We start from the raw sequence: 27,996 nt of genomic DNA, 5'->3' as shown, positions 1-27,996 counted from the left end.
TCGTGCACGAGGAGCCACTGTACCAGCATAGGGTCTGACAATGGGTCCAAGGATTTCATCCTGATACCTAATTGCAGCCAAGGTGCCTTTGTCAAGCCTGTAGCGGTCTGTGTGACCCTCCATGGATATGCCTCCCCAGACAATCATTAACCCACCACCAAACTGCTCATGCTGAATGATGTTACAGGCAGCATAATGTTCTCCCTGGCTTCTCCAGACCCTTTCACTTCTGTCACGTGCTCAGGGTGAACCTGCTCTCATCTGTAAAAAGCACAGGGCACCAGTGGTGCATCTGCCAATTCTGGTATTCTATGGCGAACGCCAATCGAGCTGCATATATATAGTGGTCCCCGGCCGGGCAACGCCCAGGAGGACCAGAGGAGGGCTTGTGCCTCCTCCAGACCGAGAGGGGGCGTCTGTCCTGGTTATGCTGGAGGCCTCGGGTAGAGGGCTTGGAAGCCCAGCCCTGTAGGGACCTGTGGCCACCGCCAGGCGGCGCCCCAGTGCCTGATTATCCCGGGAGCCCGGCACTTCCGCCACACCAGGAAGTGCCAGGGGGAAGACTTTGGAGGACACCTGGAGAGCTGCCGGGAGGACAGCCGGCACTTCCGCCACGCTGGGGCGTGGCCAAGGGAAGAATGACGGGAACACCTGGTGCTCGTCTGGGAAGCATATATAAGGGGCCGCCTCCCTTCAGTGAGCAGTGGATGTCGGGTAGAAGTGGACAGAGCTGGAGAGAGGACTGGAGGCGGCCAGGAAAGAAAGGCACAGGAACTGTGAGCCCTGGACTTTAGGGAATCGGTGCAGAAGGCACTGGGGTTTGTGGTGCACGTGATCTTTGTAAATAAACGTGTGTTAGGTGAAACAAAGATGTCCGTCTGTCTGTGTCCGGGTCAGAGTTCACTATATATATATATATATATATATATATATATATATATATATATATATACATACATACACACACACACACACACACACACACACATCTAAAGGATTATTAGGAACACCATAATAATACAGTGTTTGACCCCCTTTCGCCTTCAGAACTGCCTTTATTCTACGTGGCATTTGATTCAACAAGGTGCTGAAAGCATTCTTTAGAAATGTTGGCCCATATTGATAGGATAGCATCTTGCAGTTGATGGAGATTTGTAGGATGCAGATCCAGGGCACGAAGCTCCCATTCCACCACATCCCAAAGATGCTCTATTGGGTTGAGATCTGGTGACTGTGGGGGCCATTTTAGTACAGCAAACTCATTGTCATGTTCAACAAACCAATTTGAAATGATTCGAGCTTTGTGACATGGTGCATTATCCTGCTGGAAGTAGCCATCAGAGGATGGGTACATGGTGGTCATGAAGGGATGGACATGGTCAGAAACAATGCTCAGGTAGCCCGTGGTATTTAAACGATGCCCAATTGGCACTAAGGGGCCTAAAGTGTGCCAAGAAAATATCCCCCACACCATTACACCACCACCACCACCAGCCTGCACAGTGGTAACAAGGCATGATGGATCCATGTTGTCATTCTGTTTACGCCAAATTCTGACTCTACCATTTGAATGTCTCAACAGAAATCGAGACTCATCAGACCAGGCAACATTTTTCCAGTCTTCAACTGTCCAATTTTGGTGAGCTCCTGCAAATTGTAGCCTGTTTTTCCTATTCGTTGTGGAGATGAGTGGTACCCGGTGGAGTCTTCTGCGGTTGTAGCCCATCCGCCTCAAGGTTGTGCGTGTTGTGGCTTCACAAATGCTTTGCTGCATACCTCGGTTATAATGAGTGATTATTTCAGTCAAAGTTGTTCTCCTATCAGCTTCAATCAGTCGGCCCATTCTCCTCTGACCTCTAGCATCAACAAGGCATTTTCGCCCACAGGACTGCCGCATACTAGATGTTTTTCCCTTTTCACACCATTCTTTGTAAACCCTAGAAATGGTTGTACGTGAAAATCCGAGTAACTGAGCAGATTGTGAAATACTCAGAGCGGCCAGTCTGGCACCAACAACCATGCCACGCTCAAAATTGCTTAAAATCACCTTTCTTTCCCATTCTGACACTCAGTTTGGAGTTCAGGAGATTGTCTTGACCAGGACCACACCCCTAAATGCATTGAAGCAACTGCCATGTGATTGGTTGATTAGATAATTGCATTAATGAGAAATTGAATAGGTGTTCCTAATAATCTTTCAGGTGAGTGTGTGTATATATATATATATATATATAAAAATGATAATACCACATAGACCATGTTTGCTTCCAATCAGCTATCTATACAAACTGTGCATCACTCCGCACACAAAATTCCAAATATCATAACGCATATTATATATCATGACTGTGAGACAGAAGTCCAGTGTTTCCAGCTTAGGTTTTTATTGCCCATGCCCAGAGGTTACAAAATTGCCTATATGGTTAATCCAACCCTGCAGTCCATCACAATCATAGTACCCATACTCTACACACCACCTCCTCCCAAAAAACAAGGTCATCATTACATTGCACCATTACCATGTTACTAGAGCTGCTCGAGACTGGGAAAGCTTACCGCGCTGCAAATGCAGTTATGTAACAGGGCATATGTTTTGGTCTAATTCACCCAATTATGAAAGCTTCATATTAGGAAAATGATTCCAAGGTTTAAAACAGTGTTTTTGTCACATTCATATGATAAAATCTTGTAAAGCAGTTTTCTAACATATAAGCTGGTCACCTCAAGGGGTTAAATTAAAAAATAATGCAATACCAACTTGACAAAAATCAGTCCACAAAGGAACATTAAGATTCCACATTCCAAGTTTAAAATGGACACTTTTGAGTATTTTAAAGAATTATTATTTTATGTCCAAAACTCACTGGAGACTCTTGAAGCTCCTCATATAAGTAGCGCTGAGTCCTTTTAACCACAGAAGGATCTGATCCCATGAAAGGAATAGCATATTTTTGAACTTCTTCACTGTAGAACACCGCGCCTCTGCAGAAGAGAATATTTTTAGTAAGTTTTTAAAATTGTGATTATCAAGCAGTTATAATTCATGCACAGGAATTTCTACCGTAGCATAAAGTGTAATGGCTTCATACCACACTGAACTTTCAGGATTATTAGTTGACAGGTTGTTAAATGTGGTCTGATCTTCAACTAGTTTATAACAGACAATCTTCACAAACCAATAAAAACAAACAATTGTATTTTCTGTTCAGATTAAACACTTTAAACTTTCATTGTCCAAACTGAAAAAACACGATGTGAATCTTCTGAACCTTCTTTAAAAGTTGGAACTTCATTAAATGTTTCCCTTGACTGCTAACCAGTACAGCAGTTACTGTAGACGTTTGAGACCAGTCCTCCTTACAACTGTTTCTGTTCGTTGAGGTTTCTGTAAATTTCTAATTCCATGCCACACCATCTCAATTGGGTTGAGATCTACAATTTGAATTGGCCATTCCAGAGCACAATTTTTCTTCTCTTTAAACCATACTGTTTTTGATTTAATCATGTGTGTTAGGGTATTGTCTTTTGCAACTTATATTTTAGGTTCAGATGACAGATGCTACCATGACATTCTTCTGTAAAACATCTTGACATAATTTTGAATTCATAAGGCACCAAACAGCCCCAAACCATAATGTTCCCCACAACCTGTGTAATAGTTAGGATGAGGTTTTGGTGTATCTGTCCTCCAAAGACAACTCATTTTTGCTCGAGTTCAAATTTTGCCCCCTCTATTCACAACATTTCTGGGTCAATGCAATGTCAAAGATTCAGGTAATCCTTTGCAAAGTTGAGACATGGAGCAAGGTTTTCTATTGAGCGGCAGTGGTTTCCCCAGGCCATCAAAATTCAACCACCATCACTTTGCAGTTTCAGCAAGAAACAGGGGCCCCTGGGACAGTAGCTAAAAATGGACGTCTTCAACCTCATGAAAACCAACACACCAACTGGAGCATTCTCTTGTTGCACCATAATGGCTATGTCAAATTGAAAAGAAAAAAAAAAAAAAAAACACCACAACAAAACAAAAAAAAAAAATCCCATGAGCCTTAGTCCACAAGGAAAACTGCCCCATGGACAACCAATGTGCTGGCTTCACTAGTGCATTTAAAATAAAAATTTATACCGGAGTAAATGAAGACTGACATGCAAGGAAGTGCTGTGCCAGCAGAAGACAAAACACCAGGGAGAAGCACTGGTTTCTTCTGTGGAGTCCTTCCATGAATATAGCCGTTATCTTTTCATGGTGTACACTCTAAATGAAAGTGGAAAAAGTACTAAATTTCCACCATTTGTAGATAATTCATCTTGCTGTCAACGGATGAACATTCAGACATTAACGAAAGCTTTTATAGTTTTCTGTAGCTTTATCTATCTCTACAGTTCTTTTAAGGTCCTCTGATATTTCTTCTGACCAGAGAATAGTTCACATGGAGACACGGCCAGTGATCAAACTTGGTGTGCCCGTTTTAAGGCATCTCCAAAACATGTCCAGTCTCATCTCACTAACTTGACTCCAATTAGGTTTTGGAGAAGTCATGACAATGCTTTAATGATGTGTTCTGTAGGGACAAGTAGCATTAAAGTTTGTGGGTTATAAGTTTAGGCAAATTGTGATTGAATCTTCAGTGGAGTCACAATAATTAACAATCACAATTTTTATGAGTAACCAATGCAGAACCTGAACAATTTTAAAAGTTTCACTGAAGTTTTCATGCAAATAGTTCTCCTAAAGTAATTGAAATTGAACTTTTGAGGCATAAATATTAAGACACAGGAATATAATTCTGTTTTAATACTATTAATCTACATACCTCCAAGACCACCAACTTCATTCACTCTTAATTCAGGATGACAATATATTATCTAATTTAACAATAAAAAGCTGATAAAGTGGTTCTGTTGAATAACATCAATACGCACAATGCCCAAGGGCAATATAAAATAATTTTACAGCTTTCCTAGATTCTGACACAATTACATACCACAGAATGAATATTATATAAAAATAAATTTAAATCAAAATGAATATAACAGGTTTTATTAACTTTTAATAACTTTAAGTAAAAGTCACAAGTTCAGAATAAAACAAATAAAATAAAACTAGTCTGTGGACAAATAAATAATACACACCATGAACTTGTTTCACACTGAGAATGTTAACTGTAAACAATATTAATAAGAGTAGGCTAAATATTTCAATTTTACATTAAAGTATCCTGTTGCTCAGTACTGCCAGTGGAGCAGCAGTTGAGTACTGGGCACCATTTAAGCTGCCCATTTAGCAACATGAATTGCTTCTTTGCTACATTACAAATTAATGGCAGCCACTCAATTGCTTTATGCATATAATACTGCTGTAGTTACAAACAGATGGTGTACAGCCAAAACATGCAACAGAGAAAACAGTTTTCTATTGATGTTGCATTACATTTAAATGCTGTGGAAGAACAGACTGCTAGTCCACAATCGGCAACGGTTTTAAATATGCACTCCAGTGCTGAAGCGGTCTTGGGTATCTTTTACAATCTCCCTCAGAACTATCAATAACCAGATGGATTCCTTTTCTCGTAGTTAATTTGGGGTTTTTTTTTTTTGTTTTTTTTTTTTTAAAATAGCATACAGCATAAAAGGTGTCTAGTTCCTCTTCCACAACTCACGTGCAATCTTATAATGTGGAACTTAGCATTTCAATCTATCAGTTCACTTACAAATATAGATTATAAAATGTGCTCACACAATTTTGTGCACAGACTGCCTCGTACGGTGTCTGAGGAATACCTTCCAGGCTCATCTAAGGTTGCATATGTATTGTCCATTTTCTTCCATAAAGCACCAAGAAGACACCCATTTAAGTTAACTGTCCCTGCCCCTTCTGGTCAGAAGACGTTAAAAACCATGACACCCATGAATAGTGGCATTTCATTTGGAACTGGACTTAACAGAGGACGGAGCTCTTAAGAGCAAACCTTTTTGAAACCCCAGGAAGGATATTTGTGTTTTGTGATCTTTTCACACTCTTCTGTACCCATTTTGATTAAAAGCTGCCAATACGACTGAATGGGTAAGTCCAGACAAGTATTGAAGTGCCAGCAAGGTCACCCCTATGTTTCTTTCACCCGTTCACAGTCTATAAATTAAATTTCTAAGGAAAAAGGCTCATAAAAAGGTGGAAATCAAAGTGGAAGGAGTGCCAGTGAACAAAGAAAGAATATCAGAACATGCAACCTAAACAAGATATTTTTTATGTTTTATGTTTGATACCTTGACATACTACACATAAAATGTTACATTCATCTTATAAATACATTTTGGACCTACCTTCTTTTTATTTTTGAACCAACAACTGGAAGAGGTTTGTATCCAAATTTTCTTCTTAAGTTTCTCAAGTTATCTTGGTCAGAAAAACCATAAATAGCAGACTGCCAAGTTCCATCATGAATACAACTACCCTTTAAATAAGAACACATTATAGGAGAATGGTTAGCTCTTTTTTCTTGACAGGAAGCAAATCCTTTGATCATGCAGTGAGCAAGAGCAGACAACAAAAAGTTACATAAGGATGAAAGTACATACAATACAAATAAACTATAAATATACCTGGCCTGCAAAAGATACAAGAGCATGAGGGAGCAGATTTATTCATTTTAATCTACAATACAATGTAGGAACAGGGAATTTTTATTACAAACAAAATGACAATAAATTAAAATTAGAAATGAATTTCAAATAACAGACTGAATTCAGTTTACCACCATCACAAAAACAAAAAGAAAATAAAATTACCAGCATACCTCAGGTCCACTGTTAACAGACAAGAAGCTTTCAACTGCCGTCAAAGTTCCTGAAAAACAGATTTTGCATGTTATAATAATGTCAAAATGAGAAACACACTATGCACAAAACTATATAACTTTATTCAGAAAGAAGAGAATTAAAAATGCCAGCTCAAACAACAATTCTCTATCACTTGATATCTGCAATTCAGTTTTAGGAAATCAAAATTTACCACAATGATCTGTATCTAATAACACTTCATGATATCTCTGAAGCAAAAATAAAGGGGCAGCACACAATTTAGGATAACATTACAGAAATGTATAAAAATGGAACACAGTGAGAAGAATTAAAAGTAATTTCTATAAATTAGGTAATTTATTTTCAAAAGTCTTTAGTATGAACAGTCAAATATTTGAATTTTTTTTTTTTTTTTACACAGTCTTCCAAAGAATGAAGTATTAAAAACGTACCAAATATAGAAAAGAAAATACCTTTATCATGAGAATGTGTTGCATGTGCCAATAAAAACCAAGCACTTTTATAGGCACTGATTTACACTAAAATATAAAAATATATGCATACACACACACAGAGAATTTGTAATACATACTAATAAGCCACAACATTAAAATAATGTCAAATATTGTGTAAGTCCCACTCATGCCGCCAAATCAGCTTTGACCCCTCAAGGCATGGGCTCCAAAACACCTCTGAAGGTGTCCTGTGGCATCTGGTTTGAAGATGTTAGAAGCACATCCTTTAAGTCTTGTAAATTGAGAGGATTTTCCAACACATCCCACAGATGCTCAGACTGAAATCTGGGAAAAGACCAAATCAAAACCCTGAACCCTCATGTTCCACAAATCATTCCTGAACAATTGTTGTAGTGAGGCAAGGTACATTATCTTTCTGAAAAGATGCCACTGTCATCAAGGAACATTGTTGCCATGAAGGGGTGTACATGATCTGCAACAATTTTTGGGTTGGTAGTATATGTCAAAGTAATAGCCAAACTTATACAGGGTGAGGCAGAAAGGACGGATGTTTTTTACAAAATCACAAAATTGTTGATTTTTTTCTTACAAAGAAATTTATTGAAAGATTTGAGTTCATATTGAAATAGCATTTGACAATTTGTAGGGATGGAAATGCAGTTCTAAATGCAAAATATGCCTTACCGAACGATTACTGAGGCCAAGTTCAGAAGAATGCTTCCAAGCAGATCGACTTGGACTGCGCAGCAGAGCTAGTCGTACGCTTTCCACATTTTCAGGGGTATGTGCCGTTTGTGTAGCCCCCGGTGGTCTTTTGTTCATTAATGTACCTTGTGTACGAAGAGTTTTAACAGCTTTATTTCTGTGGATATTGAAATGGCAACGAAACTCACGCTGAACTGCGGTAATAGATTGGTTGTTCTTGACAAAACAATCATACGCAAAAACGCGGTGTTCTATCGTCCACAGCTCCATGGCTTCAACTAAAAAGAAAATAAAAAAATGCTAAGACTTCGCGAACCTAACACCACCTTCCGCACATCTGTCACTCCACCTAGTGGCGAGTTCTAGCCATTTCAAAGACATCCATCCTTCCTGCCTCACCCTGTACCAGAACCCAAGGTCTCCCAGCAGAACATTACCTAAAGCATCATACTGCCTCAGCCAGCTTGCCTTCTTCCCACAGTACATTCCATTGCCATCTTTTCCCCAGTTAAACAACACATACACACCCGGCTGTCCATATAATCCAAAAGAAATCATGATTTATCAGAATAGGCCACCTTCTTCCATTGCTCCATTGGTCCAGTTCTGATGCTCACGTGGCCCACTGTAGGGGCTTTTAGTAGTGGAAAGGGGTCAGCATGAGCACTCTGACCAGTCTGCAACTACACAGCCCTATATGCAGCAAGCTGTAATGCACTGTGTGTTCTGACACCTTTCCCTCTTAGCCAGCATGAAGTTGTTCAACAATGTGTCCTTCAGTAGCTCTTCCATTGGGATCGAACAAGAAGGGCTTGCCTTTGCTCCCCATCCACATCAATGAGCTCTGGATGCCCATGACCAGGTCACCGGAACACTGTCTGTCCATCCTTGGACCACTTCTGGTAGCTACTAACCACTGCATACAGGGAACACATCACCTTCAAGGACTGACGTTTCACTAGCTGCCTAATATATCCCACCTCTCGACAGTGGGATCAGTGTTATTCACTTCACCTGTCAATGGTTTTAATGTTGTGATTGATTGGCAAAAGCTTGGAATACTAAAGAATTAGAAGTAAAGCTATCCTTTGCAGATTATATAGTACCACTTTTGCTGTTTTTGTCATGGAGTTCATTTTGATGTTCCATTTACAACAAAGTATGGCAAGCTAGGTTTGACACTTTTAAAGCAGAGTGTACGTTAGTGTGCATATGAATGTAGAATGACATACAGTATGGATCCAAATATTAGTTATCAAAACAGCACACAACCTAGCTTAAAAAAATACTAGAGAAATGAATGACTAGGTAAGTTTTGGCTTAAAATTAGATTCTAAAAAATAAATTAAAAAGAAAAAAAAAAAATATGATAAAATGGAAAAGACATCCCTCTTTGATCTGCATCTAGTCTTGCAGAGCCAGACATGATTCACAAACAAGTATACAAGTCTGTGAACAAGATGTTAAAGTTACATCCATAGGGCTTCTAGCTAAAACACTCGCAGACAATTTCTTCACTCTGTTCATTTTACACTGCCACCTAGGTTTCAAGTAGAAAGACACTGAACAACAGACTTGACGCCATGAGAAAATAAATAGCTAAAATTGCTGTTACTCATTCAGGAGCTCAGTAGCACAAGGTTACTGAAGCTTAATTTGCATTTTATTAGTGCCAAAACATTTGCAATAATTACTGAATTCCACACATCTGCTACGATATCTTCTTGTCATTTTAACTATTGCATTATTATATGACATAACAAGAGCATGCAGAGTTTGGATAAGCATTGTGATCTATGGATATACAATACGATAAAATGCTGCAGCTATTTTGTCATTGAATGTTTGCATTTCCAATTAGTAAAAATTCCTCAGTTATTCATTAAGACATGCTATCAGAAAGTGGATGCCGTGCAGCCTCATCTGTGTATCTATTGGTGTTGTTAGTAAGATTTGGGCGTTTTGTTTACTCAATTCTGCATCTCCTCTGGCTCTTCATTGTCAGCTTTCAACAGTAGTCCTTTTGACAGACTATGACACACAGTTTACTTCAAATGCATATTTTGGAGCTCATATTTTCATGAATATAGGTGCCAGTTCTTTCACGCTTATATCGATTCCTACCCTACTGCCACAATGATAAACAGCAAGCAGACAGCACCATATCATTCATGTTTACCATTCATTCATGCTGTCACATGCCAATGTACTGTACAGGGTGGTCCAGATCTAATTATGCAGATCCAGATCGTCTGGATGACTTTGATTTATGTGGGGGCAATTCCAGATCGGCGCAAAGACGATTCTTCATGTCGTCAGTTCGCACACTTCGATGGTCCGAGATTTTTCGGGTGATTTTCTATGTAATAAACTTAATAAGTTGCATAATTAGATCTGGATCACCTTATATAATCTGATGGTAAAGAAAAGGTTTTTCCCTTGCATCTTGGTACGTTTATTTTTAAAAACATGCAATGTGCTCTCTCCACATGCAACACATATTTATATGTCTACTAGGGTTTATTTAGGAGAATTAAAAATTGCAGACATTTCATTGTAAATAGAAGCTTGCTCTCTGTCAGACCAGGTTAACAAGAGCACCGTTGTTCTTTGCAGTTCAAAGTCACTTCCCCTACTTTGAGCATTACCTTCATTGATTAGTTCACTCATGGTGGTCTCCAGGTATATATACTGTATTATATGGTATGTCTGGATTCAGCAAAACTAATTTGTGCCAGATGTAAATTAATACAATTTCAAAACTATGTCATATTCAACAGTCCAAACACCTACATTAGACTACAAACAGGTATGACTTTTACACTACCCCAAGTTTTGGTTTCCCCTTTAACTCAACCTACCAGGTTTCCACATGGACCTATTTGACATTTCAAAGATATTTATTCACACACAGCAGTTAGCATGTCTTTTTTTTTTATTTATTTGACTTAACTGGAAGATTCCTACTGCAATACAGTAGGAAATTATTAGTCTACTTAACAGGGATCAATACAGTTGATATACAAGGTAGTCTTTTCAGGCAAGTCTCTTTGTTTTATTCTTGTAATAATCATAATAGCTTTTCAAATACTTATTATGATAAAAAAATATGGTGGGTTTTATTTTGGTTTTCACATGCTATATACATTTAAAACACAATCAATCTGATGTAAAGACTTTCCAGATAGAAGAAAGCATTATTCTCACATTTGGTTTAACGTTCCCATCTTAAGCTGACCTGCTACTTCACAGTCCCAAGCTGGTATTCAGCCACGAGTCTTGTCAAAACAAGAACTGTGATGACTGACATATGGCCATTTAGAATTAGTCATTAACTAAGGAGAGACAGTCTATACCCATGATGCCCCGTAGGTTCATGACATATGACATGAATAAGTATAATTTTTGTGTGTCTGCCTCGGTCTGTTTCTCTCTCTCTCATGTTTCATCCATGGAGGAAGAGGTGAAGCCATCCTTCATGTCTGACAAGACCAGACCAAAGGCTAATCAAACCATCAACCACTTGAACTCGAGTTTTACCCAGGTCATATTTTTTTGTCTACACTCATTTCAACTCTGCTTAACATTTTAAGCATATTCACTATAATACATAGATAACTGCATAACTTACCTTTGGCCTGTTCTAAAAGAGAAGAGGGACAGAAGTGTTGAATTCTAGTACCAGGCAGTGTGATGAGCATGGGATTTAAGACATTTTGTTAAGGTCTACATAATAAACAGAATAAAAGGGGAAAATAAAGTCACCTTGGACTCTATGAAGACAAAACAAGAAACCTTGGGTATCATTTCCAAAAACAGTTGACTAATACATTTAAAAAAAGGTCCATTTTGATTTTTATATTAAGAAATTTTATAATTTTCAAAACTAGGCTCAGTTTTAATTAATTTACATGTGGAAAGTGTACTTTTGATAAATACTGTACCTTTCAATTGCTCTTTAGTATAAATAACACCCATATCAGCTGGAATGGAGTCAAAACCACAGCTGCCAACCACATATACCCCTTTTTCAGCTGCTAGGTTGTTGTAGTGAAGCTGCATACTTTCAAGAAACTACATTAAAAGAAAAAGAAAAACAAATAACCGAAAACCAAATATTTAGTAAGAAGACAATGTAGAAACTATGAAGCATTTTCTTCAAAATATGTAGATTGTTAATTATTTAAAATGAAAACAGTCGAAATCTGTTCAGAATAAAATTATGACTACATGGAGGTGGGGGAGCAGATCTGCAGCCAAAGTAAATTAACCTACCCATTTAAGGATTTAAAAAAATGAGCTAGAAAAGAAAAGAATGAAAAGACAACTTTATTACTCATTTACAATTTTCAGATATTATGAAAAACATTGGAGTACATTTCATAATGATAACTTATGAACAGTAAATTACTTGTTTGCCAGTCAATTAACTAACTGTTTAGTCTTAGAAACCAAAAAAGCTTTGCAATAAAACTATTACCATGAAGTCCACAGAAGATAAATTTGTCTCTACTATTACTCACACAAAGCAAGGCCATATGTTTCTAAAATAAAAACATATCTCAGTATTACTGGGCAGTGCTAGAGACTAATTTAGTGTCTTTGAATGATGTTATGAACAGAAGCTATTTCTGTACAATGTTGATTAAAAAAAAACACATTTGGTGCAAAACCTAGTCCTTCCAACAATAGCACAATTGAGCCTGGTAGGGATATAGCAGCCATGCCCGTGGCTCAGCAGGGTAGTCATGATTAATTTCTTCTGTTTATCATGCCAAGCTGGAAGAATGTTGATATTGTCTAACACATACCTGTGGCTCACCACTTATATCGATGCAATGTGCCCCATTCTCCACACAGGCCTTGATGACTGGCTCTCCAAAAAATCTGTACTGAAATTAGAAATTAGAAATAGACATGACTTTTTTTGAACACTGAAATATAATTTATACAAATGTGTACAACGTCAAAGTAATGAAAAGGAATTATCAGGTTAGAAATGTTAACTTGGAATGTAAAAAACTGAATTAGACTTGAAGTAGTAGACAATTTGTGTAAATTCAGCAACATCATTCAGTTTTTCTACTGTTCAGATTCTTTAGACATTAAAACATTCAACAACAAAAAAAAAAAATGCATAAAAACTATACATTGACTTCTTTGCAAACACAATAAACGATTCATCCCATTCACCACACAGTACTGTTCTCAGTGGTCCAGTTTTATTCTATGGTGCGAGACAAAACACAGTTGTTTTCGGATTATTCATTCATTTATTTAGTCACTAACATATTCTGAACCATATTCTTATTTACTGCTTCAGGACACTTTCCACACAAGGCTAGGTAAAAAGAAAAAGAAAGGGGAAAGATAATACCTGAAATAACTCAGGAATGTCAAAATTACCCAGGAAAAGTAACTGTTTGCCCATATCCAATCATAGCAAGTGAGTTATTTTGCAAAAAAAATTGCAAAATATTCTAAATGTGGACTTTAACATTTAGAATATTCAGGAAACAAACATTTTTGTATCCATTAAGTATCCCCATTTGTAGTGAAAGCGGAGAAAAAAAAACCTTTAACCTCAAAATTAATAGAAATTCACACAATTTCCAATTCAATGAGTTTTAATTGTCACCCATTTTGAATAACAGCCAACAATATCAAAATGTTTATTAAAAATTTTCAATTATTACTGAATAATCCAAATATCAGGAAGAAACACACCAGACAGAAGCATATTCAAACAGCATCAAGCGTTTGAATAAAAGAAACTCCTCTCCTTTTATTCATTAGCCAGGAGCACTGCCCAGTATTAACTCATTTATTGACTAACATAGCAGTACATGCAATATCAATATAGCAAGGAATGGACAGAGAGAAGTGTACAATGAGAAACTGAAAATTAAGCAGATTGTCAATTCAGCTGAGTAAATTCACAAACCGCCAATGAAAAACCCAAAAGCACTACTGTACAGTAGTGCACTGGACAACCAAAAATGAGGGAATAGAGGGTATTCAGTTCAAAGACAGAATCTCCTCACTCAAGCACAAGAACATTTTCTGGAAGCGTGTTATTTAACAATATATTAATCAAAATACATTTACCTTGTATACTGTAAACATACAACTAGATGTGTGGCATATGGATTATGCAATATGACAATCAGATTTTTTGCCTTGTTCTTTTGATATTGTTTGCGGTTGTTCAGACTTGTTATTCACTGAAGCACACACTGTATCAGTTAAGTGGTGATCTCTGTTCTACATGTAAACTTGAAATAGTTTTCTCCTCAGTCAATCGCTACAAATTTGGGGTAACCGATTAAACACACAACGTTTTTGGGTTGCATATTCCTTTAAAGCAAATTAAAACTACACTGAAGGACAACTTATTAAATTATAAGGCACAGTATTCTATGCTTTAAAATTGTAAATGTGGTTTTATTATTTTTAAAAACCTCTTTCTAAAATTCACCCTCTATGAAAAAGGCCTAGTTCTTGATATCCTGTAATGTTATAGCAGCAACAGCAATCACTAATGCCAAGGTAAGAAGTTAACGGCTTTTGTGCAATTCTGGGTACAGATCTGTAGCACTTGCTAGCAGGCTGGGATAAACGCAAAAGAAACTTTAAACCCAAGACAAAAGTATTATCTAATGTAGTGTTTCTCAACCACTGGGTTGTGACACTTTTGGGTTGTGGGCTGCCACCAGTCAGTTGCAAGTTGCTACTGTTTATAATGGACATGGGTTGCAGAGGTTTGCAAAGTGTGCCCAGAGCTTGATTCCTCCTCTGCTTCTGATGATGGTGTCCAAATGGTATCAGGTGGGTCATGAACAAAGACACATACATGGGGTTTTTTAAAAAAAATAAAATAAAAAAATAAAAAAAGGGGGTTGCAACACTAAAAACATTGAGCTAACATCTAAAGCTCAAAACCTATTTTTTACAGATGTAAATGCTTGTAAAATTTAAGGAATACTTTACCCAAAACTAGATTAGCATGAAGACCAGTGCAGACAAATTCACATCATTCAGTTGAGGCTATATTTGTTGCTACCATAAATAGGATAAAACTTACTTGTTCTAGTGAAGAGGAGAAAATTAAAAACATACAAAACAATCCTGACCAAGCTGTTCAGGAGGGCAGTACGGTAGGAAAGAGGTTAGTAATGCTGGTTAATGGACCCAGAATCCTGGATTCAAATTCTATGCCCAGATTTTATTTATATTATTATAATAATACATTATTAATAATAATTATTTTATATATAGTGTGACATAGACACACTCAATGTATAAAAAAAACCTAAATAAATACTGGTAGAGTTGTACACTCAAGTATCGAGATCACTACAAAACGGCAATATTCAACTTCAGCACTTCTTTAGTCCTGACACCCACACTTATATACCACGCAGCATCGGTTAGTGGTGGAAGGCAAACTCCAACCTCCCCTTTAAAAGTTTAATAAAAAAATATTACATTACCAAAAGCTATAACTCAACATTAAAACACAACATAAACTAAAACATAATTAACTGTTTAATTTAAGCTCCAGCACCGCAGTGCCTACTTGGACGTCAGTGACGTCTGTTGCTACATCACCCCCATTTCAGTTCTCATTGTCACCCCCGCAATCCACAATAAAATCCTGATGCCAGTGTGGAGGATGTCTTAGGCGCTAGCATCTACGGGAAGGCACTACAGGTGAACTGTTGGCTCTGGTGTTGCCAAGTGGATTGGTGGGATGTCGGGGAACTGGTGCCCTTCTGGGTTTGAAAGGTGCCAGCCGATCCTGATGGAGCACTATTAGCATGTTCTTTTCGGGCATCCAAACCCTAAATGCTACTTCACAGAGTCTCTCCAGGAGCATACCTGGATCATCCCAGTGGCTGGCAAGTTTTGGGTACAATCCCTTTTTGGTGAACACCCACACCTGGTCTCCAGGAGCAAAAGGTCATCCCAGACATCAGTGCTCATAAGCTCTTTTCTGGCGGGCCCCGGCTTCAGTCTGGAGGCTCCTAGCAAATTTGTGGGCTGTATCCAACCTGTCCTGGAGCCGGGTCAGATACTCCAGACCAGGTGCACTGCCCAAAGACAAGGTCAACTGGAGTACGGAGCTCACAATCAAACATTAGGTGAATGGCTGAGCGGTAAGCCCATAAAACGAGTGGTAGACGTCTACCCACCAACGGAACTGGGAGTGACATGAGCATAGCAAGTTAGGTAGTTAAAGTTCAGTGGAAATATTCCACCAACCTATCACTTTGGGGATGTAAGGGTGTGGTTCTGGTCTTGTGCACCCCCATTAGCTGGCAGACTTCTTTGAACAGCTGAGCTTTGAAATTTCTCCCCTGATCACTATGGAGTTGTTCTGATACCCCAGCTTTTCAGCTGTCGTGGTGGCACTCTGGACAGGGACTGGAAAAGCCTCTGGCCATTTGGTAAAATAGTCCATGGCGACAAGCATATAGTGGTTTCCATCCTCTATGCATGGGAAAGAGCCAAGGATATCTACACCAACTCTTTCCATGGGTGTCCCTACCTGGTATTGCTACAAAGGGGCACAGGAGCAATCTGTAGGCTTCTTGTAGGCAGTGCAGATGGTGCAAGTCCCCATATACAGCTCAACCTCCTTCAGTCAGCCAACCCAGTAAAATTTTCCATGTAGCCGCTGCAGAGTCTTAGCCACTCCGAAATGTGCTGCCCCCACCAGGCCATGGACTGCCTGGAGAGCAGTCTTTTGGAGTGCTGGAGGAACCATGAGCTGCCAAAACCTTGCTCCCCAGGAAGGCTCCACTCATTTGCGATAGAAGATATTGTTGTGTAGTGAAAAACCTGTTAATTTGAGACTTGCAGGCCTTTGCTGTGGTACTCATGTGTGACAGTTATCTGTGATCTGGGGTGCTTCCAGACTTCACCCTCTGTCAAACCTTTGAAAGCACTGGATCTGCAGCTTGTGCTTTGCCTACTTCAGCTGGGTCCAGTGCTACCTGTGTGGCTCCTTCGTCAAGTTGGAGACAAGAGGTTCATCTCCTTGCAGCTGTGAGCAGTGGTGGCAGTAAGATGCTGCACAAGGATGGCGAGGCAGAGCGTCGGCATTGGCACGATGGTTTCCTGCTCTGTGCTGTACTTGAAAATTCAAACCTTTGGAGCTTCTCGAGCCACCTAGCCTTTGGGTTCCTTGAAACTCAGCAACCAGGTTAGAGAAGCATGGCGAGTATGTAACAGGAACCTTATACCTTACAAATAAGTCCGGAATTTTTTTAGGGCATTGATGACTGCCAGAAGCTCCCTTCTGCCGACACAATAGTTGCGTTCAGGTGCAGACAATGCTTGGCTGTAGTGGGCCACGACCTGCTCACCCTCGTGTCCAGCCTCTGATAATACTGCACCGATTCCAACAATACTGGCATACTTGTCCACAATGAATGCTTGTTTGGGATTTGGGTAGGCCTGGACTGGAGCACACACAAGAGTTTCTTTTAGTGGCTCAAAGGTAGTCTCGCACTCATGGTCCCACTGGAAGGGCTTTTTTTTTAAAAAAAAATAGGTCAAATGTTGCAGGGGTCAGTAGTATGAAACAAGGCCCAGGAAGCTTTTCACTTCATTGATGTTACAGAGAACTGGCCAGTCTCGAACAGTAGTGACCTTGGCAGGATCAGTGACCACTCCGTTGGACCCACAAGGAACTGAACCTTCTGTTGGAATAACAGACACTTTTTAGGGTGCAGACACAAGCCAACTTTTCAAATGGCCAGGAATACCACTTGAAGATTCCGGATGGCTCCCTCAAATGTTGGGGAGTGGACAAGGTGGTCATCCAGGTAGACAAGGCACTTGCTTAGGTGCTCAAAGGTGGAGGGGGGCATTGCACAAGCCCAATAGCATTACTTTGAATTGCCACAGACCCTCACCCATGGAGAAGACTGTGTTCAGCCTAGACTCTGGTGACATTTCCACCTGCCAGTACCCACTTCTCAAGTCTAGTGAGCAAAACCACTGGAAACCGGCAATGTGATCAAGTGCATCGTCAATGTGTGGAATTGGGTAGGCGTTATTCCTGGTCACATTATTAAGCCGACACAGAAGCCATCTTTTTGCCAGGCTAATACAACTGGTGCTGCCCATGGACTGTCAAATGGATCAACAATGCCAGCCTCTGCCATTTCTTGCAGTTGCTGGGCTGCTGCTTCAAGTTTTGGCAAAAGGCAGGTGATGTGGGCAGAGCTTGGTTGGTGCCGCACCACCTGTGTCAATCATGTGCTGTACCAAGTAGGTGCAACCACAGTCTTTGTCCCCTGCAGAGAAGAGGTCAGTGAATTCCTGGAGGAGCTAACCAACTAGTTGCTGTTGACAAAGCTCCTGCCCAGCCCAGGACAGGACAGGTGCTGGTTCCCAATAACACTGGCCTGTAGTTGGCAAGAACCTTCAGGTGTTGGCTTTGACTGCTCTGTTGGTGGCACTACAGCTGCCTGCAGTCAACTGGCATCTGAAGCTGACGGTGGGGATTGGCAGGCTGGCGGTGTGCTCAATGTCTGCTGTCAATGATCCGAACGTGCAGCTGGCGGCACTGCAGCAGGCTGTGACTGGCTGGTGCCCCAAGCCATCGTTGATGAGGGGCAGGCTGCAGGCGTTTCATCCGAGTGGTCGCTATGAACAGTGCCAGGGGCAGTTGGCGGTGGCTGGAGAGTTAAGCGGGTTTTGTCAACTTGATGTCTTCCACACCACAGCTGGGTAGAATGCCCTTTAACAATCAACTCTCCTTTACAGACATTTAAGCAGGCTTCTATTGCAATAAGTAAATTTAATCCTAGTATGCATTTGTCTTGAATGTCCGCCAGCCAAAACTCATGCTCTGCTCTATTCCCGTGCCACCTCACCTCCCTCTCATTTCTGTCAGTGCTCCAGTGACAGTGTGCAAGCTGATTTTCACTGGCCTCCACCCACCAGGCTGACTACATTCTGTGTGAGGCAGTACACCTGGGTGCACAAGAGAAATGGTCAAGCCCGTGTCCACAAGTCTACAGCATTTTTTACCTTCCAGTTAAAATGAACAAGATAGAGACGCACTAGGACTCTGAGGCACCCCATTTGCTGCTAACTGATAGCGATGGCGTTCCCCTCAATACACTATCGGTTGGAGATTTCCCCCTGACGCTGTGGTATTCCTGCAGTCACAGACCTTACCGTATCTTTTCTCGCAGCAACAGCATCTGGTAGCCCTTTTCCCCCCATTGGGTGCTGCCATTCGAACAGTGGCTTCTGGTGTGTACAGCCCTTCCTTGACTGCACACTCCTTGCACTGTAACGTAACGTCAACATTATGGCTGCGGGGTGGCTATCTAGCACTCGCTGTTAGAATGTCCTCCACACACTCAGCTTTGGAGTCAGCCTGGGAGAGCAAGGCCGGGTTTATACTTCACGTGACACATGCTGCAGCGGACGCTCCTGCTGCGCAAGTGTTATGCTGTTTATACGTGTGCGCGTACTTTACGTAAATCTAGAGGAATCCAGCAGGAGGCAGTGCAAGATATCATCACGGTGAGAACAGGTTCGGCTTCTCTGTGTTGTGAAATGCCTGGAACACCAATTAAATTCCGATGACACCTTACCGCAATATCTCTGAAAAGGATGTTTATTGATTAAATACATTAATCCAGGGATGTGTCCGTTCCAGCAAGCATTGGGCACGGGACAGAAACAATCCCTGGATGGGGCCTCAGCTCATCGCAAGTTGAATACAAGCACTCACATACACTTGCGTCATTTTAGCGGTACCAAATCCCCATATCTGCATATCTTTTGAAGGAAACCGGAGCATGTGTGGAAACCCAGCTGGAAAACATAACTTCAAGCAGGGAGTACCAGAGACATGACTCCCTGCGAGACAGCAGTGCTACCACCATGTCACTCCCATGTGTGTAATTATTAACAATATTCATTATTTAAAACGAAATTAATGATTTATATGTAAAATGTAACATACATACTTTAATGCATTTCATCACGAAAATGATATCTAGTATAAATCTGAAGATTCTAAATTTGCAGAGAGTTGGAATATTATACATTTAATGTGTTCTGTGTGGTGTTCTATTGCTGCTTGCCACTGCTGTCAGGTCCAAGAAGCTTGTAGCAATTAGAAAACTGGGAGGACGTTTACGACGGTCTGCTTTAATGATAAACTACAAGGTTAAAGTGGGCATTTCGAGATTAAAGCCATGTCCTTAAGTTTTTTTTTCTCTGTGTGGCTCAAATACAGCACTGTACATTACGTTGCTGTTGTGAAGATGCAAAAAAAAAAAAAAAAAAAAGATGGCACAAAAGATGGTATGTGAGACTTTTAAAATGTATCGTGTCATTACGATCGGGAATATGCGACGCTTGAATATAAAAGCACCACAAATGCATTTGTATGTCAGCATTTTGCTTCACCATTCATCAAACATCGAAGCACGCACATTGATCCCTAGGATCCGCATATAGGTTTTCTGTCACATGTAGATAGTAACCAGACACTCAGACATCACATTCTGACTTTTATCATGCTGCGCCCCCGACTTTTTGCTGCTACTGTAACTTGGACATGCGTTGCATTAATTTCTGAGGACCTGCTCAGAGGACGCGTCAAATGAACGCTGGGAACACGTGGCAGCCATGATGTGGGCGTGTACGCGTTCTGAGCGTGAAGTATAAATGAGTCCGAAGGTACAGTGAGACATACATGAAGGCAGAGCCTCTCAGGAGCTAAGGTGCACAGGAAAGTGTGTAGTGCTCATTCTTCTTGAGTCGAGCAAAAAAAAAAAAAAAAAAGACTAGTATTGTAGTCGGGCATAATGCCAAATATCCACTGCGAATGCCCCAATGGTCTCCCCATCCTTGCATCAACAAGTCGCTGGGCTGTCTCGCATGTTTTCACCGGAGATACGATGGCCAAAGCGCTGCTGTAGGGCAGTAGTAAGGTAGTTGAGGTGTCCACATTCAGCGGGTCCAAGCTCCACTAGCACTTTACGAGCGTGATCTTATGTGTGTATAAGGTATATACGTACATACACAGATGTGCAAACCCACAATATTCGGCTAATTCATGCCAAGGTCAGCACACCACCCTCATGTGTATGCAACAAACTCAAAATTTGGACCCCGAGGGTACCTTTGTTTGTATGTTTTTTTCCCTATACAGTGATCCTTCTGTATATCGCGCTTCCATCGCGGATTTTAAATGTAAGCATATCTAAATGTATATCACGGATTGTTCCCTGGTTCGCAGATTTCTGAGGACAAAGGGTCTTTCAATTTATGTTACATGCTTCCTCAGTTTGTTAGCCCAGTTGATTTCATACAAGGGATGCTATTGGCGCATGGCTGAGAAGCTACCCAATCAGAGCACGTATTACATATTAAATAAAACTCCTCAATGATATACGATATGCTTCCCGCGTGCTGCTTCGCACACTTAAAAGCTCTAACAGCCCGTATTGATTTTTCATCGTTTGCTTTTCTCTGTCCCTCTCACTCTCTCTGAGAAATACAGGCAGATACTTATCTATCATGCAAGACCATCAGGGAGGCATATGATTGGCCCCATTATCTGCTCCTGGCGGAGGGGGTGTGAGCAGAGGGGCTGTTTGCACAGTGGCTAATTTCTTAGAAATTACGAATGCGCCTGTAAAAAAATGCTGAAAGGCTACCTTCACATTGATCCCTTCATTGCGCCACTTTATCGCGGTGCTTGCATACTTAAAAGCGCAACAGCCCTATTGATTTTTGATTGTTTACTTTACTTTCTCTCTCTGACATTCTGACAATGAAAATATTAGATTTCTAAATAAAGAATCCTACGTCTTGGATATTCATTTATCTGTCTGGAGCGGATCAACCGCTATAAACGAGGGTTTACTGTATAACTGTGCGGAGAATATTTATAAACAGTATGGGAGAGTTTCTAAGAGCTTAAAATATATAAAACTAACCATACAAACATATGGTTTCTACTTCGCGGAATTTCACCTATCGCGGGGGGTTCTGGAACGTAACCCCCGCGATCGAGGAGGGATTACTGTATTTTACTACTGTTTGAACGACAGCGCCACCTGGTGGCTTAGAGCAGGTGAAACATTAGACCATAGAAGCAAAAGTAGTAGCCAAATGGACCAGAGCTTAGACTTGCCTGTGCAACACCAGGTGCTGCTTCTAGTTCAAAATACACTGCACGTCATAGTTTAGGTTAAACAAAATTAAAACTGCTTTTCAATACAATTCAGTATTATTCAGGAGTAAAACTGGACAATTATTCCTTCATACTATAATCGTGAATCCCACTGATTAAAAAGGTAAAATGAATTTTACCATGAGACTGCTGCTAATCTAAATGGTTCACTCAGTGTCTGCTCCACAGCCATCACTTTAAAAATAGAACGGGCAAATGCACATTTTCAATAATGTCAGAGTTCTGACTACTTTGTAATTTCATCAGAAAACAATGTTATGTTTTTTGATGTTTTATGTAAACTCAAGCTAATAAAATCAAAGCAAAACATGATTGCCATAGGGAAGAACTAAACAATTCTTGCAATATTAATTATTATCAAAGGGAAAACAAGTCTAAACAGAACATTAAGCATAATGCAGGACCATCAGCATTCACGCCACCAAATCCAGCTTTTACCCTCAAGTCATATGGCTATTTGATAATTGTTAATTCCAAGAACTCCTGCTTTTCTTATCCTTCTATATAAAAGCGGTCGGGATTGTCCTTCCATCCCGTGAGTGCTACGCAGGCACGGAGTTTCACACACGCCCCGTTCATTTTGCAATGCACGATGGGATTTGTAGTTTCGTTTTTCCAGGTAAAAGAGGATTTTCTACTCCAGACTGTGCGATATCTTCTTCTTCCTTACTATATAAAGGCGGTCGGGATTGTCCTTCCGTCCCGTGAGTGGAAAGCGTAGCGGTATTCCACTTATTACAGACTTACTACTTGCAGCTTGCGGTACAAAGCAACATGATGTGAGCAGAGTTCTGGTGCTCCCATCGTTCCCTTGCTTTTGTGCGCGATGCACTGGAAAAACAGACAAAATTATGTCTCTGGAAATAATTAATGTTGGAGGAGTACAAATGCCTCACCGCATATTAAAAATAAGGGGTTTCAAAAGGGCGACCTCGATATAGAAAAAAAAAATTAAATTTCATCACAAAAATAACAGAAACTACGAGTATTAAAGTAATACCTCTTAAATGCAATATAACCAAATTAATGAGTTTGTATAAAATATCAAATTGATCTACATATTGAATTGCCTTAAGAAGTGGTCAACTTAAAAGGCGGGTCAGCCTAGTACTGATCTATCATTTGATGTTAGTTTTAATGTATTGTGTTGTTTAAACTGTCCATGGTTATCTTTTACTGTCACTAGTCTGAAGGAGATAGGCAACTAAGAATCCTATTATGCTTACACTGAACTTCTCAAAAAGCCATCAAAATGAAAACTATGGGGGAAAAAAAAAAAAAAAAAGATATATTTCTTTACTGCAAAAGAAAATTGTTTTAAATTCCACAAATTCCTCAAATCACACTTTAACATTAACATTTCTATGTACTTATATAACCAAAATGCTTGCTATATACATCGTGCTAAACAAAGATGATATTACTGTAATACTTACAGGTCCTACACATGTGAGAACAATGGCTGCCTGCCTGCTCATGGAAGCAAGGGACTCTGCATCACTGATATCAGCAATCAAAATATCCACCTCAGTCTTTAACTCTGGTTTACCTAGGAATGTAGAAGCAATTTAGTACATTTATTTAAACACTTTGACCATTTCACACCACTGTATTTTAATGTAAGGTTTGTCAGAAATACAGTTTTCCCTTTAAGAAAGTTTTTTTTACATGTACTTCCATGGTTTGCACCTGGAAATAACAGAGTTAGCAGGATAGTTGTGATAAAAAGGCCATTAATTGCAAGGTTTCCCCAAATCTTTCAAAAAAAAAAAAAAAAAATATCCAGTTCAAAATTTGCCAATAAAATTACACCCAAATGTGAATAAAGGAGTAAGAGAGTAATAAAATTCCTTACATGAACTCAAGGAGAATGCAAGTGATTCAACAAATCTCTATAGATTTTTGATGAAGCTAATAGTAAAGAATGCATTTATGTATTTTACTGCAACAAAACACATACTGTAGCAACAAATGGATTTTCAGAAAAATGTGAGACAGCTTTAATGACCATGGTCATGGCCCAGCCCCGATTCTCTCTCTCTCTCCCCCCGTCTCTCTCTCCTCATAACCCAAACTAAAGCTTGTTATTTTGGCAGGGAAACATGAACATTCACCAATGCATTGTGTGCTGCCTCTCATTACATATATTAACTATTAGCAAAATACCAAGGCGAGCGAGAAGTAGTGTGTTAAAGAAGCAATGAAAAGAAAAGGAAACATTTTGAAAATAACGTAACATGATTGTCAATGTTATTGTTTTGTCACTGTTGTGAGTGATGAGTGTTGCTGTCATTATATATATATATATATATATATATATATATACACACACACATACATACATACATACACACACACACAGCTATTTCAGATCAGTGCAATACGCTGTTTGTTAAAACGGATGACACCCGCTCTTACGTGTAAGTCTGCGTGGATATTATGAACTATCGTTATTGTTCAAGTTCTATTTAAATTTTAAATAGAAGGAATTTTTATTTAGTCGACAGAAATATCTTTGGTAGGAATGGTAAAACAGACAGGAATATTATTCCTGAATAAATCAACTCAAACCTTAAACAACTTATAATATTTTGCTCTCCATAAAAATATATCCTGTCTAAATTATACAAGTTAGAAATAAAGTAAACGTTAAAAGAACAAACATTCAAATTTCTTTACTCTTATGTAATTTTATATTTTATAAAAATAAACTTAGATTTTAAATATCCCAAAAGATTTTGCTCTCCATAAAAATATATCCTGTCAAAATTATACAAATTCAAATATGAACATGCTGCATAACAAAACCTGGAAATATAAATAAAATGTGTTCCTTTCAGCAATAACAAATCAAATCATTCAGTTGTCTTTGCTCATATGTCATTTTAGAGCTGGACGCCTGGCATCTTTTTTGGCAACAGGTTCGTTTCTGTTTGGTGTGAGGTTCTGTGTTGTGGAGATTCTCAGGATGGATTGCAGGTGCTCATCAGTGAGGCGACTCCTGTGTGCTGTTTTGTTAGTCTTTATCACTGAGAAGAGCTTCTCACACAGATATGTGCTACCAAACATGCACAAGGTTCGAGCCGCATGTAGACGGACTTTTTGTTCTTCAAAGTCACCAAAGCGCCGTGCAAACTCAGTGCGCTCAGTTTATCAGCAAAGTGCGTATTTGGGAACACCGTAGTGACGACTTGGTTTAACATTACTTGGCAACAGGGAAAGAGGGGAAAGTGGTTGTGTCTCCCATAAAAGCAGCTTCACTTGAAATCACTTTGTGATTGTGCACGGGTTAAAACGTCCGCTGAAGTGTCAGATTCTTATTTAATTCTTCTGCTTTCTGTATCTTCTGCATTGCATTCAGGTTTCAGGTTACCCTGATGTTTTGTTTTATAGTGCCGTCTTAGATTAAATTCTGTAATTACAGCCACATTAGCTCCACAAATGAGACACACGGGTTCAGTAAACATATACTCAGCCTCCCATCGGTTTTAAAGGCTCTATTTTCAGAATCAACTTTTCTCTTCAGCATCGTGTGAGCTAGCCAAATAACTTAACTAAAAAGGCAGCTGAAGAGCTGCATTATGGGATCTGTAGTTTATTGTGTTACCAGCGCTTCATATACCGGGCTTTAATAACAATAATACAGTATATAAAATGATCTCGGGCGGATATAATTACGCGGGTCGGATGTGGCCCATGCCCTTGAGTTTGACACATATGGACTAAATAGAACTTGAAAAGATATATTTTTCAAATGTGATCGCGCAATTCAGATAGAGTTGACAAGCACTACAGCCTGCATGCCTCAATAAGTCATCCTCCCTTGCCCTTACTTTTTACCGTTCATCTAATGAATACACTGAGTATGGCTTTACCAAAACAATCATTGATGGCGAATAAAGTATCCATTATTCGAGTATGTAGATCGGGTTATATATATATATATATATATATATATATATATACCAGCAGTATCGGAGAAGTAGTGTGTTAAAAAGCTAGAAAAGAAAAGGGAACATTTTAAAAATAACGTAACATGACTGTCAATATACAGTATTTGTTTTGTGAGTGTTACTGAGTGTTGCTGTCATCAAGGATTTGATTATCATTATTTCTTTCAATCAGGTTCGTATTTGTAGGATGTGTTGTGTTCAAGTTACATTCCGTGTTTGTCAATCGTTGTAAAGATGAAGGTTTCATTCATCGATTCGTTTCTTACTGCATCAATAAACAGCTCGTCTTCTTCTTTATCTGAGACCTGACACACTGCATGCACGGGTTTTTTTTACACTGTCTTCCTTTAGCGGGACATTGACTTTTTCCAACGTGTGCTTTGTTTCCACAGTAGCAGCATTTATGAATATGCTTGTATGTATCAGACGCTTCATATTTTTGCTGCCTTTTCAATTGTGTAATTCGGTTTTTTTCAGCGCTCTTTGGAACTGTTGCTTTTTATCTGTGCACTCGTCCAGTTCACGTGAGCCGCTCGGTGTACATGCATCGAAGGTTCCCAGCTGTGCTGGTGCCATCTCGTGCTATGTCCATGGCTGTATTTAATGTTACCTTAGTCCTGGCACTTAAAACTTTCTCTCGCAGTTTCGCTGAGTTTGTGTCAAACACCACCCTGACCATCTCATCTTCCTCTCCATAAGCACAGTCCTTCACCCGTGAATATTTACCCGTGGCAGTTTGCTATTGGATTGCCGCTGACAGACGGCCTTATATGGGCAGGCACTAAATTACAAACGCCAGCGGCAGCTTGTCTATGAACTTAATTTAAAGTGTAGGTTTACATCGTGCTTTGTTTCGAAGTAGCAGAACTCATGAATATGGTTGTATATGTCACTCGCTCGCTTCTTATTGTTTCGCTGCCTTCTCAATTATATAATGCATGTTTTCTTCAGCGCTTTTTGAGGTCTTCCTGGTTTTCTATGTACTGCGTGATTACGTGGGAGGCGTGATGATGTCACACGAAACTCCGCCCCGGCGTTGAAGCTCATCTCCATTACAGTAAATGGAGAAAAACTGCTTCCAGTTATGACCATTACGCGTAGAATTTGATATAAAACCTGCCCAACTTTTGTAAGGAAGCTGTAAGGAATGAACCTGCCAAATTTCAGCCTTCCACCCACACGGGAAGTTGGAGAATTAGTGATGAGTCAGTGAGTGAGTGAGTGAGGGCTTTGCCTTTTATTAGTATAGATATAAAATAGTGGCCTTTCAGTATATAAAGAATAATTCCAAAAATGCATAAATGTGGGCCTTCAGTTTAAATACATTTTACTCCAAAGACAAATTCTACACTTGTTTACTCATTTCTGCACCTGCCTATTCCAATATACAGTCGTAGGGTTGAGCTGTATCAGCCACCAGGTGGGCAACAAACTCGGTTTGGAAGTCAACCTATCTGAGGGCACATTCACAGACACTTGCCAATCAACTAAAATTTGCTATCTTTTGATTACTGGAACAAAAAGTAGCATCAAGACAATGTGCAGAAACCCAAACATACAACACTCAAATGTAGATTTAACAACTGCAATCTCAAGCTGTGTGGAAACAATTTTGTTCCTTGTTGTACAGTAGTTGAACTGTTTATTAAGGAAGATAGTCTATGTGCAAGATAGTATACCGTGCAGGAGGATGAGGAGCATTCTCTTTCATTCATGAATGGTTGCAATTGGATACAAAGTTAATTGTGCCTTTAGTTCCATATGGGATAAACTGCCATCTTCCAAATGGATGGCTGCACACATCAAACCTCCACTACGAACACAT

General features: G+C 39.6%; 1 protein-coding gene across 2 annotated transcripts in view; it reads right to left on the bottom strand.

Annotated features, from left to right (window-relative positions):
- LOC120526011 (saccharopine dehydrogenase-like oxidoreductase) overlaps nucleotides 1-27,996 on the bottom strand; it is a 54,820-nt gene that overhangs the window by 13,891 nt on the left and 12,933 nt on the right. For both annotated transcript variants that reach the window (XM_039748815.1, XM_039748814.1), the window contains exons 2-7: nucleotides 23,655-23,767; nucleotides 12,791-12,871; nucleotides 11,924-12,053; nucleotides 6,795-6,844; nucleotides 6,322-6,452; nucleotides 2,865-2,982 (exon numbers count right to left, since the gene is read on the bottom strand). In XM_039748815.1, coding sequence (XP_039604749.1) covers nucleotides 2,865-2,982; nucleotides 6,322-6,452; nucleotides 6,795-6,844; nucleotides 11,924-12,053; nucleotides 12,791-12,871; nucleotides 23,655-23,767 — 623 coding nt within the window. The remainder of the gene's footprint in view (nucleotides 1-2,864; nucleotides 2,983-6,321; nucleotides 6,453-6,794; nucleotides 6,845-11,923; nucleotides 12,054-12,790; nucleotides 12,872-23,654; nucleotides 23,768-27,996) is intronic.

The sequence above is a fragment of the Polypterus senegalus genome, chromosome 3 (assembly GCF_016835505.1).
Source record: "Polypterus senegalus isolate Bchr_013 chromosome 3, ASM1683550v1, whole genome shotgun sequence".
Classification (NCBI taxonomy): Eukaryota; Metazoa; Chordata; class Cladistia; order Polypteriformes; family Polypteridae; genus Polypterus; species Polypterus senegalus.
Note: the sequence above shows the minus strand (reverse complement) of the source record. Positions and strands in the feature narration are given on the sequence as shown.